This window comes from Microcebus murinus, chromosome 11, assembly GCF_040939455.1.
Source record: "Microcebus murinus isolate Inina chromosome 11, M.murinus_Inina_mat1.0, whole genome shotgun sequence".
In the NCBI taxonomy this organism is placed as follows: Eukaryota; Metazoa; Chordata; class Mammalia; order Primates; family Cheirogaleidae; genus Microcebus; species Microcebus murinus.
The window spans coordinates 25,871,537-25,888,006 of record NC_134114.1 but is presented as its reverse complement, the minus strand read 5'-3'; the positions used below and the strand labels follow the sequence as shown (position 1 = coordinate 25,888,006).

At 44.2% G+C, this 16,470-nt stretch overlaps 1 protein-coding gene across 1 annotated transcript in view; it reads left to right on the top strand.

Annotated features, from left to right (window-relative positions):
* Positions 1-3,853: 3,853 nt before the first annotated feature.
* SLC45A2 (solute carrier family 45 member 2) overlaps positions 3,854-16,470 on the top strand; it is a 34,587-nt gene continuing 21,970 nt past the window's right edge. The window contains exons 1-2 of the mRNA XM_012758133.2: positions 3,854-4,348; positions 6,132-6,308. Of these exons, the coding sequence (XP_012613587.2) occupies positions 3,964-4,348; positions 6,132-6,308 (562 nt within the window). The 5' untranslated portion in view covers positions 3,854-3,963. The remainder of the gene's footprint in view (positions 4,349-6,131; positions 6,309-16,470) is intronic.

Below are 16,470 nucleotides of genomic sequence, written 5' to 3'. Positions count from 1 at the left end.
CTAGAGTGCTATGGCATCAGCCTAGCTCACAGCAACCTCAAACTCCTGGGCTCAAGCAATCTTTCTGCCTCAGCCTCCCAAGTAGCTGGGACTACAGGTATGCGCCACCATGCCTGGCTAATTTTTTCTATATATTTTTAGTTGTCCAGCTAATTTCTTTCTACTTTTAGAAGAGATGGGGTCTCACTCAGGCTGGTCTCGAACTCCTGACCTCAAACCATCCGGCCTGCCTTGGCCTCACAGAGTATTCGGCGTGAGCCACTGTGCCTGGCCCTGAACTTTCTAAATGTACTGTGGTCTCTTGTTTCCATTCCTTTCCATACACTGCATTATTTTCCAGGACTAACAATAATCCTTTTGCTCCAGCTTGTTGATCTGGCAAATTCAGACTTGGCTTAAACACAGCCTTCTTTGTGAAACTTCCTGTGCTTCTCAATCCTGGGGTAGTTTTATGCAGTGATTGTGAATGGTGGAGTCACAAGGGTCTTGGGTTCAAATCTCACTCATCATTGTGATGTCTAAGACAATGCTTGTGAGATGTCTGAACATCCTAGGTGCTCAGTAATTGTTAGCTCCTTCCCATTGAGCTTTGTAAATATATCTTCAGGGATAGTAATTGATTTTACTATAGTTTACAAAACCCTTCACTAGGCCATAAGTTCCCAGAGTAGTGGCTCTAGCACACAAAAGAACCATCTGGAGATACTATTAAAACACAGATTCCTGGGCCCCATCTACAGAGATTCTAATGCAGGGGGTCTGGGGCAGGAGCCATGAATTTGCATTTCTACCAAGCTTCCAGATGATTATAACGCTTCTAGTTCAATGTCTGCACTTTGAGTAGCACTGTCCTAATGGATATGTACCAAGTCTTTTCACCTGGGCTACTGTTAGAATAGGTGCTCAGAAAGGTATTTATTGAATGGATTGGTGAGGGAAAAGATATAAGCAAGTTGGCAAAAATCTGAATAAACATGGGCTAGCTTAAAATACCAATTAATTGAGTTTATACAAAATGTTTGAATGAAAAATTGGGTTTTATAGGTTATGAACTTTTGGAAAAATGAATGTATATAAGCTAGGTTAGTAGCTATTGTAAGTAACCCATACTTCCCTTCTTCTGAAGAGTCCAAGACCCTGTGCAGAAAATACTACACATTCCTCTTTTTTTTACTTGTCTTTTAACAAACTGTAGATTTAGAAATAGACAAGGGAGCAGGTAAGGAGAAAATAGGAAGCTTTCAGGAGGGTCGAAGAGAAGCAGGCAATTAAAGATGGCAAATCCTAGTGGCAGAAGAATTATATTCTTGAAGACATAGTTTGATATACATTTATTTATACTCTTAATACTACAATCTAGCAAGTGATGAGATGTCACAAACTGTATGGTGATAAATAAAACAAACCACATGAAACAGGGTGATTGGTTGCACCTGGGCCTCTTGTCTCTGTCCATGTTTTCCGTCTAAGCACATTCCAGGCTTCAGCAGCAACTACACTGCACTTCATAATTTGCAAAATACTTTCACCTATATCAGATCAGGGTGGCTTCAGCTGCATGTAACAATGTCCAAACCATGAAGGACATGTTTTGTCTGGCAGCCTGAAGTCCAGGGAGATGGTGAGTTGTAAAACGACTGCCTGTATCCAGTCACTCAGTCCCTGTTTCCCTGCAATTCTCTGGGCTGCCAGCTTTCCATTCTCCATGTGTTTGCTTTATTCTCAGGCTGGTGCAAGTTCTGGATCTTACACCCAAAGATAGCAACATTCAGAAGAAGAGAAGATCTCAGGAGCCCTCAGCAAACCTTATCTTGTGTCTCGTTGAACTGAGTTAAGTTACAAGTCACTCATATACCAGTCTTGGGTGGAGGGCATCCTTGGATAGAGCCAGCCTGCTCTTGGAGCTGCCCCAGACTCAGTTTCCCAGAGCACATGGGCATGTGAGGAAGGGTTGCATTCCAGAATCTAATCCAGCTTCCATCAGGTTGGACAGAGTGGAGGATGGATGCTGGATAGGTAGCCAATAAGGTCCAACACATACAGCATCGCAGCTGTTCTTCAATAGTCAATCACAAGAGGATTTTAAAATTTCTAAATATCCTGGGAGACCCCTGTGAGTTCACTGTAATGTCTGGGGTGCCTTGACACACGGTTTGAGAAACACCAGTTTAAGTGTTTTGCCCAGGGATATACAGCTAGGAAGAGGCAGCATCAGAATGGAAGCTTTAATATTCTGACCCCAGGTCTTACTCTTGAACCATTTTTAGGGCCTTTCCCGTGAGATCGTGTTTTCTGTACAACTCAGACTTTTCATTTGAAATCAGGGTCCAGCAAGAAAAATATGACCCACTGGAAGTCTTTAAAACAGAGGAAATTTAATATAGAGAATTATACTAGTGGTGAAAGAGCAGAGAAGCCTGGGGGATAGGCTACCCAGAAGGGAGCAAAAACAGGAAGCCAGGACCACTCCTAGGGCTGTGGGGATGATGGGAAAGGCCGTGTTACCTGGACCCAGAAGCCCAGGTTACCTGGGGGAAGCTCTGGCTCTCTACCTCAGCGGGGCCGCTGTTATATCAGGTCTGTGGACTGCATGAGGTGGGCAGGCAGGGATACATGTCCTACTGTGCAACTCTAGCAAGAGAACGTGAATTGCTTTGACACTTGGTAGAAATTGGTTAGAACAGATGATCTCACCTAGGTTAAAATGAACTTCCACCCTTTAATGAAACATATTCTGCGGTGAGGGAGCCTTTACTTCAACAGGCAGTTGATTGGCACCACGAAATGTAGTATATATATTTTATTCATTCAATAATCCCTTCAGCAAACATTTATTGAAAACTTACTAGGTGCCAGGTATCATACCTATCCTAGGTGCTGGGGATACCAATATGAGCAAAACAGACCTGGTCTCTGCTCTTAAGGAGATCAAAGACTAACATAGGATATGGAATAAACACAGAACTAGCTAATTATAAAATGCATTAAGTGCAACAAGGAGAAAAATGAGGGTGCTACAAGAGAGTGGGTGATTTGAGGAAGGGTGTGGCCTCCCACCATTTTAAGTCAAGTTACTAGGTGCCTGAGCTGTGTGTGTAGAAAACTTTGGAGTCAGGAAAAGAGAGAATATATGTATAAAAAGAAGTTTATAAGAAGATATCAAGGCTGGGCGCGGTGGCTCAGGCCTATAATCCTAGCACTCTGGGAGACCAAGGTAGGTGGATCGTTTGAGGTCAGGAGTTAGAGACCAGCCTGAGCAACAGTGAGACCCCATCTCTACTAAAAAAAAATAGAAAGAAATTAGCTGGACAACTAAAAAAAAAAAAATATATATATATACACACACACATACATACATTTTATATATATGTGTATATATATATATATATATATATATATATATATATATATATATTAGCTGGGCATGGTGGCTCATGCCTGTAGTCCCAGCTACTCTGGAGGCTGAGGCAGGAGAATCGATTGAGCCTAGGAGTTTGAGGTTGCTGTGAGCTAGGCTGATGCCACGACACTCTAGCCCGGGCAACAGAGTGAGACTGTCTCAAAAAAAAAAAAAAGATATCAACTCATTTATATTTTGGCTTAACCCCTATGTAATAAAGCTGTATTATCTCAAAGCCGTGTGTGGGATCATGTGTAATTGTGAGAGAGCGGAAGAGAGGAGAGAAAGAACGGTGCAAAGGGAGATCCCTTTAGAAAAACATTCAAACTTGCGAAGGAGCCAGAGGGCTCACAGCAGCTAATCCCCGTCATGCTTTCCAGCACCCGCCTTCTCTGATCATAACTTGTGATCTTAGTGGCATGAAAGAATTTGAGCCCCTCCTCCAGCCCGACCATCTCCTTTGGCTGCCCCGCCAGGCTCCACGCCAAATCCAGTTTAGTGCACAAACCCGAGAGCCACGCAGGAGGCGGTGGGCTCCCAGGAACGTTCCGCACCCAGTGGCCATGGGTGCCAACAGTGGGCAGGCTGACCTCCACACCTATAAGTCCCTGGCCGAGGTCGGCCCCTTGGGCTCTGTGGAGCCGCCGGAGAGACCCAGGAGCAGACTGATCATGCACAGCATGGCCATGTTCGGCCGGGAGTTCTGCTATGCGGTGGAGGCGGCTTATGTGACGCCAGTCCTGCTCAGTGTGGGCCTGCCCAAGAGTCTGTACAGCATGGTGTGGCTCCTCAGCCCCATCCTGGGCTTCCTGCTGCAACCCGTGGTCGGGTCAGCCAGCGACCACTGCCGGTCCAGGTGGGGCCGCCGGAGACCCTATATCCTCACCCTGGGCCTCATGATGCTCCTGGGCCTGGCTCTCTACCTCAACGGGGACGCTGTCACATCAGGTATGTGGACTGCACGAGGTGGGCAGGCAGGGCTACGTGTGCTACTGTGCAACTCCGTAGCAGGAGAACGTGAATTGCTTTGACACTTGGTAGAAATTGGTTAAAATTGATGACCTCGCCTAGGTTACGATGAACTTCCACCTTTGAATGACCCATGTCCTGTGGTTTGGGAGCCTTTACTTCTAGAAACATCAGCATACGTTGTCTTTTTTTGTGAGGATTTTAAGATAGAATTAAATTTTTATCTATTTTACCAAATTAAATATTTTTGCATGTTTATCGATTGAGTTTCTTTTTGAGCCCATTCTGCTCTATTTAATATTTCCTCAAACTGATCAGCCGCCAGATAGCTCCACAAGTATTTACCACAAATCACCTGTATGTCCAAAGGAGAGTTAATTCTGTTCGTAGGTTTATGTAGAGCCTTTAGTGGGTACAGAGCATCAACCTGGCAGCTCTAGGGAACATTTTTGCATTGCAGGTTCTGGACAAAACCAAACCTGATTGTAGGCACTTTTCCCAGCCATTAATCAGTTTCCAATTAACCAGTAATTGGTGATAGAACATAAAAGCTTCACCGGAAAAAAGAATCGTTCAACTTAAAAATAGCACACATTTTTAGATCATTAACTCTCATACTAGCAGAACAGGTAATTATGAAGCAGGATAATCAGTTATCATTTGTATAGATTTAAGAGAAGGCATAAATGTATAAGTGTAGGCTATTTTTGGAAGAATGAGAAAAAGCTGATGAGAATCGTTGCTTCTAAGGAGGGATAGTAAAGACTGGAGGTGAGAAGTGGAGAGTAGGTTTATTTTTCAATTATTTTGATATTGTGATTTTTTAAACGTGAATATTTTCCATGCTATTCTTAAGTTTAAAAAATAAACTGACAGCGAGGGAAATGACAGTGTAGCTTCAATAGGAGATTGGGTGAATGAATTGCAGCATATCCATAGGATGAATATTATTTTGGTGTTAAAAATTGCGAGGAAGCGCTTCAGTAGCTGACGTGAACAGATATAAAGGGAGTCAGCTATCGGTGAGCCTGTGCTACATCTCTCTGTCATCAGCGCTAACGTGTGGCCTCTGAGCTGCAGCGGCAGCAGGGGCTGTTGGACATACAGTTTCTCAGGCCCACCTCAGACCTGTAGAATCAGAGTCTTGGGAACTGGTCCAGCAATTGCCCAAGTGACAGTTGAGCACAAAGTTTAAGAAGCACTGCATTCGGGTAACACCGCACGCTCGCATCTGTGCAGAAGTGCGTAAAGGGATGTCTCAAAAGATGACCTTTGCTGGGATTTGAAGCATTTCCCTTAGCTTTTTCTATATAGTTGGAATTATTTACAATAAGCATGCATAATTTTTATGTATAGAGATATTTCACATATCAAAAATTGTACCATTTAAAAGTGTACAATTTAGTGCTTTTTAGTATATTCACAAGGTTATGCAACCATCACCACTCTCTAATCCCCCAAACATTTTCGTCATCCCAGAAAGAAACCCATTGCCCATTACCAGTCACTCTCCTGCCTCCTGTGCACCAGCCCTAGGCAACCACTAATTTACTTTCTGTCTCTATACATTTGTCTTATCTAGACATTCACTTGCATAATTTTTAAAACCTGAAAAAAATATTGAAGCTGTTTTTTCTTGGAAAAACAAAGCAAAATGAAAGCAAGGGAGATGATTTGATGACAGGCAGGTTAGGTGGAAATAAAAAAAATGCCGATCACTCTAAAGCAGGATTTGGGAGACTGATGTTTATTTCTCTTTTAGCTTTGATTGCTAACCCAAGGAGGAAGCTGGTTTGGGCCATAAGCGTCACCATGATAGGTGTGGTTCTCTTTGATTTTGCTGCTGACTTCATTGATGGGCCCATCAAAGCCTACTTATTTGATGTCTGCTCCCATCGAGACAAAGAGAGGGGCCTCCACTACCATGCCCTCTTTACAGGTAGGGAATATTCCAGAAAGTCTCTCCTTCAGCTCCCCAGACAGGAAGGCGCGTCTGCTGAAGGCATCCGGTGTCTCTGAACTTTTTGAATGAATGGGTCAGTTGATGGGCTGCTCCCGTCACACGGCTCTGTCTCCCAGTGCATCTCTCTAACCAGAGTCAGCATGTGACTAGGGCTGCAGAGTTTTTGCAAAGGAAGTTTACATAAAAGTGGTCTTAAGAAGGCTTTGTGGAGACAATTACAACTGACATGAAAAGAAGCCTTGTGCACTTTCCTTTTGCTTTATTTATTATTATTATTATTATTGCATTTCTCATTTTTATTTGACAGAAAAAGTTGCTCTTGCTGTACAGATTTAAAAAAACCAAAATGCCTTTAAGAAACATGAAGAAAAGTTGGAGGGAAGGGGCCACACCTCATGGGGGACAGTAGGGACTAACTAACTCCATCCAACTCCTGTCCCTTCTAAGAATACCTCATACTCATACAACTTCCCAAATCCCAGACCATTGCCCCCCAGGATCTTGGGCATCCAGGGGGCCATGCCTCCCAGGCCCTTTCTGACTCCTAGCTTGGGTATCCTGAACTGTATCCTTCCCTCCCCCAACCCCCATCTGCATTCCCTCCCACCCCAAAACACAGGAACCAGGAAAAACTCACAGAGATTTACATTTCACAGGAACAAAGAAAGAAAAGGGGGAAGGAAAGAAGGGAGCCCTCCCTCCAAGGGCTGCTACAGTTCATGGGGGGCAGTGAGACAAGGACCCCTCCCACTGCTCTGCTGGGTCCTTTTGCTTTAGAGCAGTAGATATTGTAGTATCAGCATTCCTTAGGAGGTTGTTGAAAATGCACTTTCCTGGGCTCCTTCTCCAGCTGTTCTGCTTCGGTTGGCCTGGGGTGGGGTCCAGACGTTTGCATTTTATTTAACAAGGACCCCAGATGATTTTGTGGTGAGTGTCCTAAGAATAACATTTAAGAAACAAAAATAGAAACAAACCAAGCAAACAAAACCCCCCATGTCTTAGAGATTTCTTCGTTATATAAAGAGTTGGTATTTCCTCAACTTTCTGATTTGACAAAGTCAGTGCCAGGAGAACAATGGGGGACTCTCTAGATTTCCTGGGGCTGTTGCTGGCCTCCTTTGGTTGCTGCCGAGCTTTCATTCAGAGCATCGTTACTCTGAGCACCAGTTAGCACTGTGCTAGAACTGGGGGGTGGTGCATAGGTGACAGCAGCAGCCTGGCCTAGAAGGATCTTTCATATCTAAAGGGGACTCTGTCAGCCCACTGATTTGATTGTCTTCATAGCTCAGCCAATGTATTTGTTTTATGTTTTGATGTGTTCTGTATCCTTCCATGGCCAGGTAGGTCCATGAGAAGCAAGATCTCGAGTTTTGCTCCCAGTTTCTATCTCTAGAGCCAAGAATGGGTCCTGCACACAGAAGCCATTGGATTAATATTTGTCATTTAAAGAGCAAGTCTGCACCAGCGGAGCAAATAGTTCTTCCTCCATGTAGGGAAGGCAGAGGGGCAGGAGTCCAGCCCCATCTGTCACTGGCCGTGGACCACCACAGCTCCAGAGATTTTAAGGCTCATAATACATGGCCAGGGCTTGAGATGTTTCCCCACCTCACCCCTGCTCTTGGCTTCCATTCCCACGCACTTTCCACCTGCGTCGCCTCCCTCAGGTGCTCCCACCCCGCTGGCCTCCTATTGCCACTGGGGCGTGCCAAGCCCACACCTGCCCCAGGACTTGGCACGAGCTCTCACACTGCCTGGGACACTCTTCCCAGATAGTCCCATGGTCATGCCTTCATTCCACTTAGGTTTCTTATCAAACATGTCCTCATCAGTGAAGTCTTTCTTGGCTACCATATCTAAAATAGTATGAGCATTCCTCTCTCCCCTTATCCTTAATTGGTGTGATTTTTCTTCCTAGTACTTATCACTGCCAGGCTACTGACTGGCTATCTATCTAATCTCTCTCTCTCATCTCTACCTATCTGCCTACCTACCTCTTATTTATCTACCTATCAATCATCTATCCATCCATCTTTTTTCATTATTATTTATCTCTCCCATTTAGAACATCAACTCCAGGTGAGCAGACCCCTTGTTTTGTTCTCTGTTGAATCTTTAGTTCCTGGAACAGTGTCTGCTACATAGTGGGTGTTCAGTAAATATCGAATGAATATTTATCAAATACCTCATATCTGCTAATAGCCTTGTATTGAGTATTTTCTCTTATATCACCTCAATTTTGACAATGGCTATGTAGAAGTGTGTGATTCCCATTTTTCAGATGTTGGAGCTAAGCCTTGGAAGCAGTGGTATAGGCCGGCGCAGGCTCATGCTGGCTTATGAGAATCAATTGTTACATTTTTTAGGAAGTGAATGAGCTGGTTGACATCACATTGGTGGCTTGAAATTGACCACGATGGGAGTATTGAAATTACAGAAATTGACAAAGCTACAAATCATGGCCTTTTATCCTGGAGAGCCAGTGGGCTAAACATTTAGCTGAAGCTTGCAGACTGAGGAGGAAGAAGGAGGTTAACTAAGTAGCTTGTCCACAGTATATAGTTAGAAGGGCCCTAAGTAGAGATTCAAACTTCATTCTCCTAACTTGAATCTCACAGTTTTTTTCTGTTTTATTATAATTTGCTGAAATTAATTACAAGGTCATGAGAGGCTTTTTGGTTTTTGAACCTGACACACTGAGAGTTTATTGATCAAAGGACACTGGGCAACGTGACCACCACTTCCAGCTTACAACAGGATTAGGCCCAGGCAAATGACCTCTGCTTTGTTGCCTCTGATATTAGAAAATAGAACTCTGTATTTTGGAGACTTTTCCAAGGCCAACACATGATAGTATTTCTATGAGTTTAAGACAATATATCCATTTTGAGATTTTCTATTGATATTAGTATATGGTTTGGTGGCAGCAAACACATTCAATTTGATGTTACCTTGGTTCAGGCTCTCACTACATCTTGTCTGAGCTTTAGTATTTATCCTTCAACTGTTTTTCCAGTCTCTAATTTCTTCTCACTCCAGTTGAACCAACTGACAGCTTCCAGATTCATATTCCTAAAAGCCAACTACGACCAGGGCACTCTCCTCCTCAATGACCTGCAGTGGCTCCCTATTTGCTTTCTGGGTAAAGAACAAATTCCTGGACAGAGTTTAAAGCTGCCACAGTCTGTACCCATTTGATACTCCCTCCACATTCTCTGTGCTCTGAACAATTTCCCAACATGTTCCCAGAAGCAGAGGCCAGGTCTGTTTTATTAACTGCATCTCTCTCTACACCATTGCCTGGCACATTATAGATGCTCAAAATAAATACCAATAGAACAAACAAAGGAGCCTGTCCTTTCTCCTCTAGGTTCTGGGTCTTTGCTCACACTGAAAGTCCCTTTCTCCTTTTCTGCCCATGGAGACCAAAGCTGCTTGGAAACTTTCACCCATTTCAGGGAGGAGGCCCCTCACTCTCTTCTCAATTGCAGGTGTACTTAATTTCTAACTTGGTCAGGGGCTCCTCATCCATAAAATGACCAAAGCACAAAAATTTATCGAGTGGATGAACATAAAGGTGTCAGTAAGGTAGATGACTGCAGCAGGAAGAGACAGTCGGGGCTGTAGTTTACCACCTGTGCTGTTATAAACATTCGAGTTGTTTGTATACATTTCTAATCACCCTCACTGCATCATAAACTTTTTGAGGGAAGGGCACTATCCAGAGATAACACACGTGTGACGAGTGAGAGGATAAGGAATAGGTGAGTGAGTGACCATCGGCGCTTTGTGCATATGATGAGCTCCTTGGGGGACCAGCACTGTCACCCCAGAAGCCAGGCTGACTTCCTCTAGACCTTGCCTGGCCCCTGCCCCCTGCCCCATCTTCCCTGGCATATGTTTCAGGAATGGACTGGTTAGGAAGGGGTTTGGTTGCAAGGAGCAAAAGCCCACATAACAAACAGTAGGTTAAAGACATAGGGCCATTTTCCTTACTTAAGAAGTCTGGGAGTAGGCGTCTTCTGGCTTTCGGTCTGCAACTGGATGTCAGAGCTGGCAATTTTATGTTTCTTTGGCCGTTTCGTCTATATGTTGCCTCCTGGATACAAGGTGGTCGCCGCAAGTCCATTAATCATGTTTGTTTCCAGACAAGAGGAAGGGGGAGGCCAGTAGGGGAAGAAGGAAGGAAGGATGGGGAAAGCCTTCAGTGTAGGTTACACTCTCTCCAGGTGACAAAAGCAAAGGCTTTCCGAGAAACCCCACAGACTCCTGCTCACTTCTCACTGGGCAGAATCAGGCCATGTGAGCATCCAGTGGCCTGGGGAGGCTGGAAAAGTGAGGCTTGGGTGGGGGTGGAGTGGAGGTGCCTCCTCAAACCAAACTAGGATTCTGTTAGCAAGGAGGAAGAGCTAATTATTTTTGATTAGTAAAAGACTGGTAGCTATTACATAAAAGGCAAATACAACTGAGTCTTAGCCTAATCAGAACAAAGACCAAGACTGTTATCAGCAAATGACAGCCAGAGCTTTCAAAGTCATGTATGTTAGTAAATAATTAAAAGATAATTATATTTTAAAGTTACATGCCTGTTGACAGTTTTATATGATCTGCACATTTATTCACCTTCTCCCCTGTATTGTAATTTACAATGTATTTACCTGTCTCTCCAATAGACTTGTGGACTCACTCATGAGGGTTTACCTGAAAATTCCCCATGGCTTCTAATTCCTTGCCCTGCTGATAGTAGGCACTTAAAAATTTTAGTTGTATGAATGGAGACCCTAGGGTTTCATAACTGCTTGTATTTTGTGCATTTTTACATCAGGTTAAAAAAACTACATGACCAATTGCATCAATGAGACCAATATGCTCATTTAATTACTTTACTTTGTCTCATGACCAGCTCTGAAGTCTGAGCTTCAGCCAGCTGTCTCCAGTGTGCATCTATGGTCACATGTGGCCCACTGGGATGTGTGGATGGCTCAAGGGAAGTTCCTTCCCCTACTATTCATAGAAAAACAACCAAAAACAACATCTTCCTCTTGTAGGACAGTGCAGTGTGGCCTCACCTTGCTTAAGGCTTAAATTCTAGAGTCCCTGACTAAGTGATAATGCCAGATAGTGTACATTTTTCATAAACACCTCTCAAATCACTCACAGCATACAACGTGCCTTGTTTTGTGTACACAAACTTGCATACACATGTAGTCATCTCTCCTTTAATGTTTACTCCCGGGCATGGGCTAATTAATGGAGTAGAGGATAGGATCACGCTTGCTACCGAAAATGTTATTCTTGTCTTTCTTGCTTGCTCTGTCTCTCTCTATCGCTCTCCCTCTTTTCAAAGTGTAACAGTTAAATTCTGGTGAGTTAGGTGTGGACATGAGACCCCAGTGTAGTGTCCTCGCTCTGAATGGAAGGTGACGCCAAAGGATACAGTGAAAAATAACAAGCAGGGAATCAGGGCCTCACCACTCTGCCCTGTCTTTGCACACACGCCAAACCTCCTGAATGTGCATGAACTTGGCAAAGAGACGCCTTCCGTGTTAAACTTGACACAAGCATTTTCTGATAAAGGCATGTTCAGTGTCAGGACCCATTTTGGTTTTTACCGACAGCAAAGATACCGTTCGCCCGAGGAATCCAATCATCAGAGTAAATTGAAATTCTTTTTATTTGTTTCAGAGCTGTAGTTCTGGCCTAACAATTCCAAATGCTTTACAAATAAGGGTCAATAGGTTCATTACCAAAATATTTCCCAGCATATTTCTGACATTTCGGTTTGTTTTTTAAAGAAAAGACTCTTCTGGCTCTAGGGAGACATTTTATTCCTCCAATTTCTGTCTCTTATGCTTAAAGGTGACTCTGCCATCCTCCATCCCTGGCATGTGTGGCAGCCATGGTGGGGTTGGAGGATCTACCTGCATCTTCTCACCTCCCAGATCCTTTGCTGCTGGGTGCATCTGAGGCTGTGCAGCCCAGTGAGCAAACAGACCCATACTCACTGGGGAAGGGAGGAAATTCCCCCTTCGTGCCCAAAGCTTCTAAACAAGCATCTTTCTGCTACATTGAACTAAGACCCTGCTCTTGGCAATGGACCTTGGCGGGAGGCTGGGATGAGGCTCAATGGGAGAGGCCATTCCTGTTCAGATCCTGACTCTTCCACTTCATTCTTTTTCAAGATTCTTTTATTATTATTATTATTTCAAGAAAATATGAGAGTACAAACATTTTAGTCGCATTTTATATCTTTGCCTCTCCCTAGCAAGGGTTAGAGGTATGCCCTTCCCCTCCACAATGCTCACCAAAGCCCTCAGATGTGGGTCTACCCCCCCCCCAACCCCTAAATCCCTGGAGAACACCACCACCCTTTGAGCACCATAGTGTTAATCAGTCAGTGCCAATTTGATGGCGAGTACATGTGGAGCCCGTCCTTCCGATCTTGTGTCACCTCACTTCGGATAATGGGCTCAAGCTCAATCCAGGATAATATAAGCAGTGCTGGCTAACTGTCATTTCTTAAAATTGAGCAATATTCCATTGTAAACATATACCAAATAGTAATCCACTCATGAATTGACGGTCACTTGAGTTGTTTCCATGTCCTTGCAATAGCGAATTGTGCTGCCATAAACATTCAGGTGCAGATGTCTTTATAATAGAATGTCTTATGCTCTTTTGGGTAGATGCCTAATAATGCTATTGCTGGGTCAAATGGTATTTCTATTCCACTTAACTCTTGAGTGGCTTAGCATTTCTGAACTTTTGCTCCCTCACAGGCCTGTGAGTCTCTCCACCATGGCAGTTACTAACAACCTGGCGTATGGTCTCAGGCACAGAGCAAGGCACCATCGAAAAGGATTAAACATAAGAGGTTTATATTGACTTGATTTTCTCATCCCCACCAGGCCTGCAAAAGTTTTATGTGTAAATGACTCAATGAGGAACTTGCCTGACTTACATCTTTGGAAGAAGAATGGGTAACTTGTTAGGCTCAGCCTCTTTTAACTTTTGTTTTTGTAATACTTCAAAGCATGCACCAAAATGCTAACATGTAACAAATGCACTGATTAGCAAATCATGTAGGACTAAGAAAAGAGCCTTAAAAGTAGAATTGAGACCTGGGCCCCTTTGACTAAACTCTTTGGACAGCACAGAGGAGCCGCGTTTCATGTGTAAGGCTATTTTAACCTTTTCTCGTTCATGAATAATTGCTGGGTGAGTGGTTTGTTTCATCCACTGGGTTCCCTTTGAAGTTTCTGCCAGTGGCAGACTTTTACATCTCCTCATTCTGCAGCTTGGAAAGGATGTGGCCAGGGCAGAAAGCAAAGACACAGGAATTTCAGCTTGTGGGTGACAAGGGTGACTTACAGCAAAACGTTTAATGTCACCAAACTACCATCTCCTTTCCATTCAAATACGATCAACACAACTCTTGAGATTCTTTGAAGAATCTCAAAGGCAGGTTAGAGAAGAGAGAATCCAGAGGGCTTTTCCTCACCCTTTCCTCTGCTTGAAAGCTCTTTCCCACATGCCAACTGTCTTGGTTCATCTCCTTGCCTTGTTACAGTGTCTGGTCACATACCCCCTCCTCACAGATGTACTCATCATCACCTGATATTATATATGCCATTTACTCTTTTGTGTATTGTTTACTGTTTGCCTCTCCAACCGACATATCTTCTCCTCAAGGGCAGGAACCTTGTCTCTCCTGCTGGTCGATCTATTACCACTGCTTTGAATAGTGCTTGGAATATGGAAGGTGTCCCCAAATACTGGTGGGATGAGTATTCTAACATCCGCCATTTTACCAATGACTAAGCTACGTTGCTGGGAGGTAAAGTGGCTAAGCCCAGGTCACACAGCTGGTTAGTGGTAGACTAGGGGCAAAACCTAACTAACCAGCCAACCATCCAGCCAACTAAAGATGTGGTTCATGTCTTAGGCTGGATTCCTCTAAAAGTTGAGCCCATGAGGATGTTTGCATGCAGATAGGTTATTTGGAGGCAGATTCTAGAGAGCAAGGGTAAGGAAATGGTGAAGTGGAACAGTCTGTTACAGCACAAGCAGGTTCATTGCCCGCTGCTTAAGAGGAAGCCAATACACTGAGACAGCAGGGGTTACAGCAGAGAAAGAGTTTAATATAGCTGGTGTCATGCGAAGAGATGGAAGAAATTTCTCAAATCCATCTTCTGGAGAATTTGGGAGAAAGGGTTTTTAAAGATAGTTTGGCAGACAAAGGGCTAAGGAATTGGGTCTGCTGGTTGGGAGGGGATGAACTCATAGGGCTGGGATGCAGAGATTAGCTTCTCAGTTGGGAGATTTCCTGGGAAGGGGTCTCAAGGCTGTTGGACCCATTCCCACGCCTATCCATGGGTCTGGTTGGCGTCAGTGGGTCCCTCCGGAATGCAGAGTCTGAAAAACATTAATACTTCAAAGATCAGTCTTAGGCTTTATAATAGTAATGTTATCTTGTAGAAGCACAAGTCCCTGGGCTCTACAATAGCAATGTTATCTATAGGGGTCACGGGAAGTCACAAATCTTGCACCTGTCAGGGAGGACAGTGCATTAAGCAGTAACGAGTTACAGCAGTAAGGAAGTTAGGGAACAATGGCTAGTTAACTTCTGCCTATATCTATACTTTGATGAAAATCAGACTTGATGAAAGTCAGACTTGGATTACTATTTATACCTTGTGGCTCTCCATTATTTTAGTATAGATGGTTTCAAGGCCAATCAAGAAGCATCCGTCGAGCAGAGAGGAGGACCACCACTGCCTTGGGGACTCACCAACATGTGTGCACCTGTCATGAGTTCTGCCTTGTCTGGAAGCCTTGTTCTTAAAGCACATTTTCTGCTGAATTAACTCTCTACGCCTTTGCAGCCTAAGGGCTTGGGAGACTTAGAAGCAAGGAAACCCATTCTTGCCTCTCTGCTCTCTACTGTTACATCTTGTCTCCAAAGCAGCGAGGCACACTGGCCCGGCTTGAATGTAAAGGAAAGACTTGATGGGAGGAGGAAATACCGGGATAAGAGGGAGGTGGATGGAAACAGTGGGCAATATTTTAAACATACCTCACCATCTTTGAAAAGTTGCTTTGTAAATCTAAAGAAATATCAGCTCAGCTCATGTCTTTCCTATTTGACCACAGCACATGTGTCATTTTGGTTGATTTCCCTGTACTCAGTCTCCAAGAGGACAGGGGTCATACTGTCTTGCTCACCACCTTATCCCAAGTATCCAGCACAGTTCCTGATGGGAGTAGGTGCTCCATCGCTTTCTGTTGACAAGAAAGTGAGGCCAAGGACACATGCACTCTCACACACACATTCACACTCACACTCACACATACACACACATTCACACTCACACATACACATACACACACATTCACACTCACACTCACACATACACATTCTCACACTCACACACATACACACACATTCACACTCACACTCACACATACACATTCTCACACTCACACACATACACACACATTCACACTCACACACATACACACACACTCACACTCACACTCACACACATACACAGCAGCTAGTATTATGTTAACTCTCCAGGATTCAGTGTGTTTACGGTGGGCGTGGGTAGGCACCATATACCTAATCTGACACTTTCAATGCTATTGTCTCAACATGGAGAAAAGAATCAGAATTGCCATCTCATGAACCCAGTGGTTGTGCGGGACCTTTATTTAGTCTGGCCTCCTTCAGCGTGAGGTAGCCAGCAGCGCGGCTAGCTGTCTCCGTGAGCTGTCTCTCAGCGGGGTTAGCTGTGTCGCCGTTGGTGCTGTGCTCGCTAAGCCACATACATGCCTGGGCAGGGCAGCAATTACAGGCACACTGGGCGCAGAGTCAGACTTAGATAGACTCTTTAGTTTCCTTGGCCCTGGCAGGTCCCCAGTTTCCCATTTTACCTATTACAGTTGTGGACTAAAGAAAAAAGTCATACGTGTTTCTATATCCTCGAACGTCTTCCAGGATGAGCCATTGTTGAAGTCGTATCATTAGTTGCTAAATGTGACATCTGTCTGCAGAAGCCATCTATCTATTCTCACAAGGCCAGCTCTGGTCTGAGTTTGACGACACAGCCTGGCTCTGTGCGGAAGGAGCCTGCTGGAT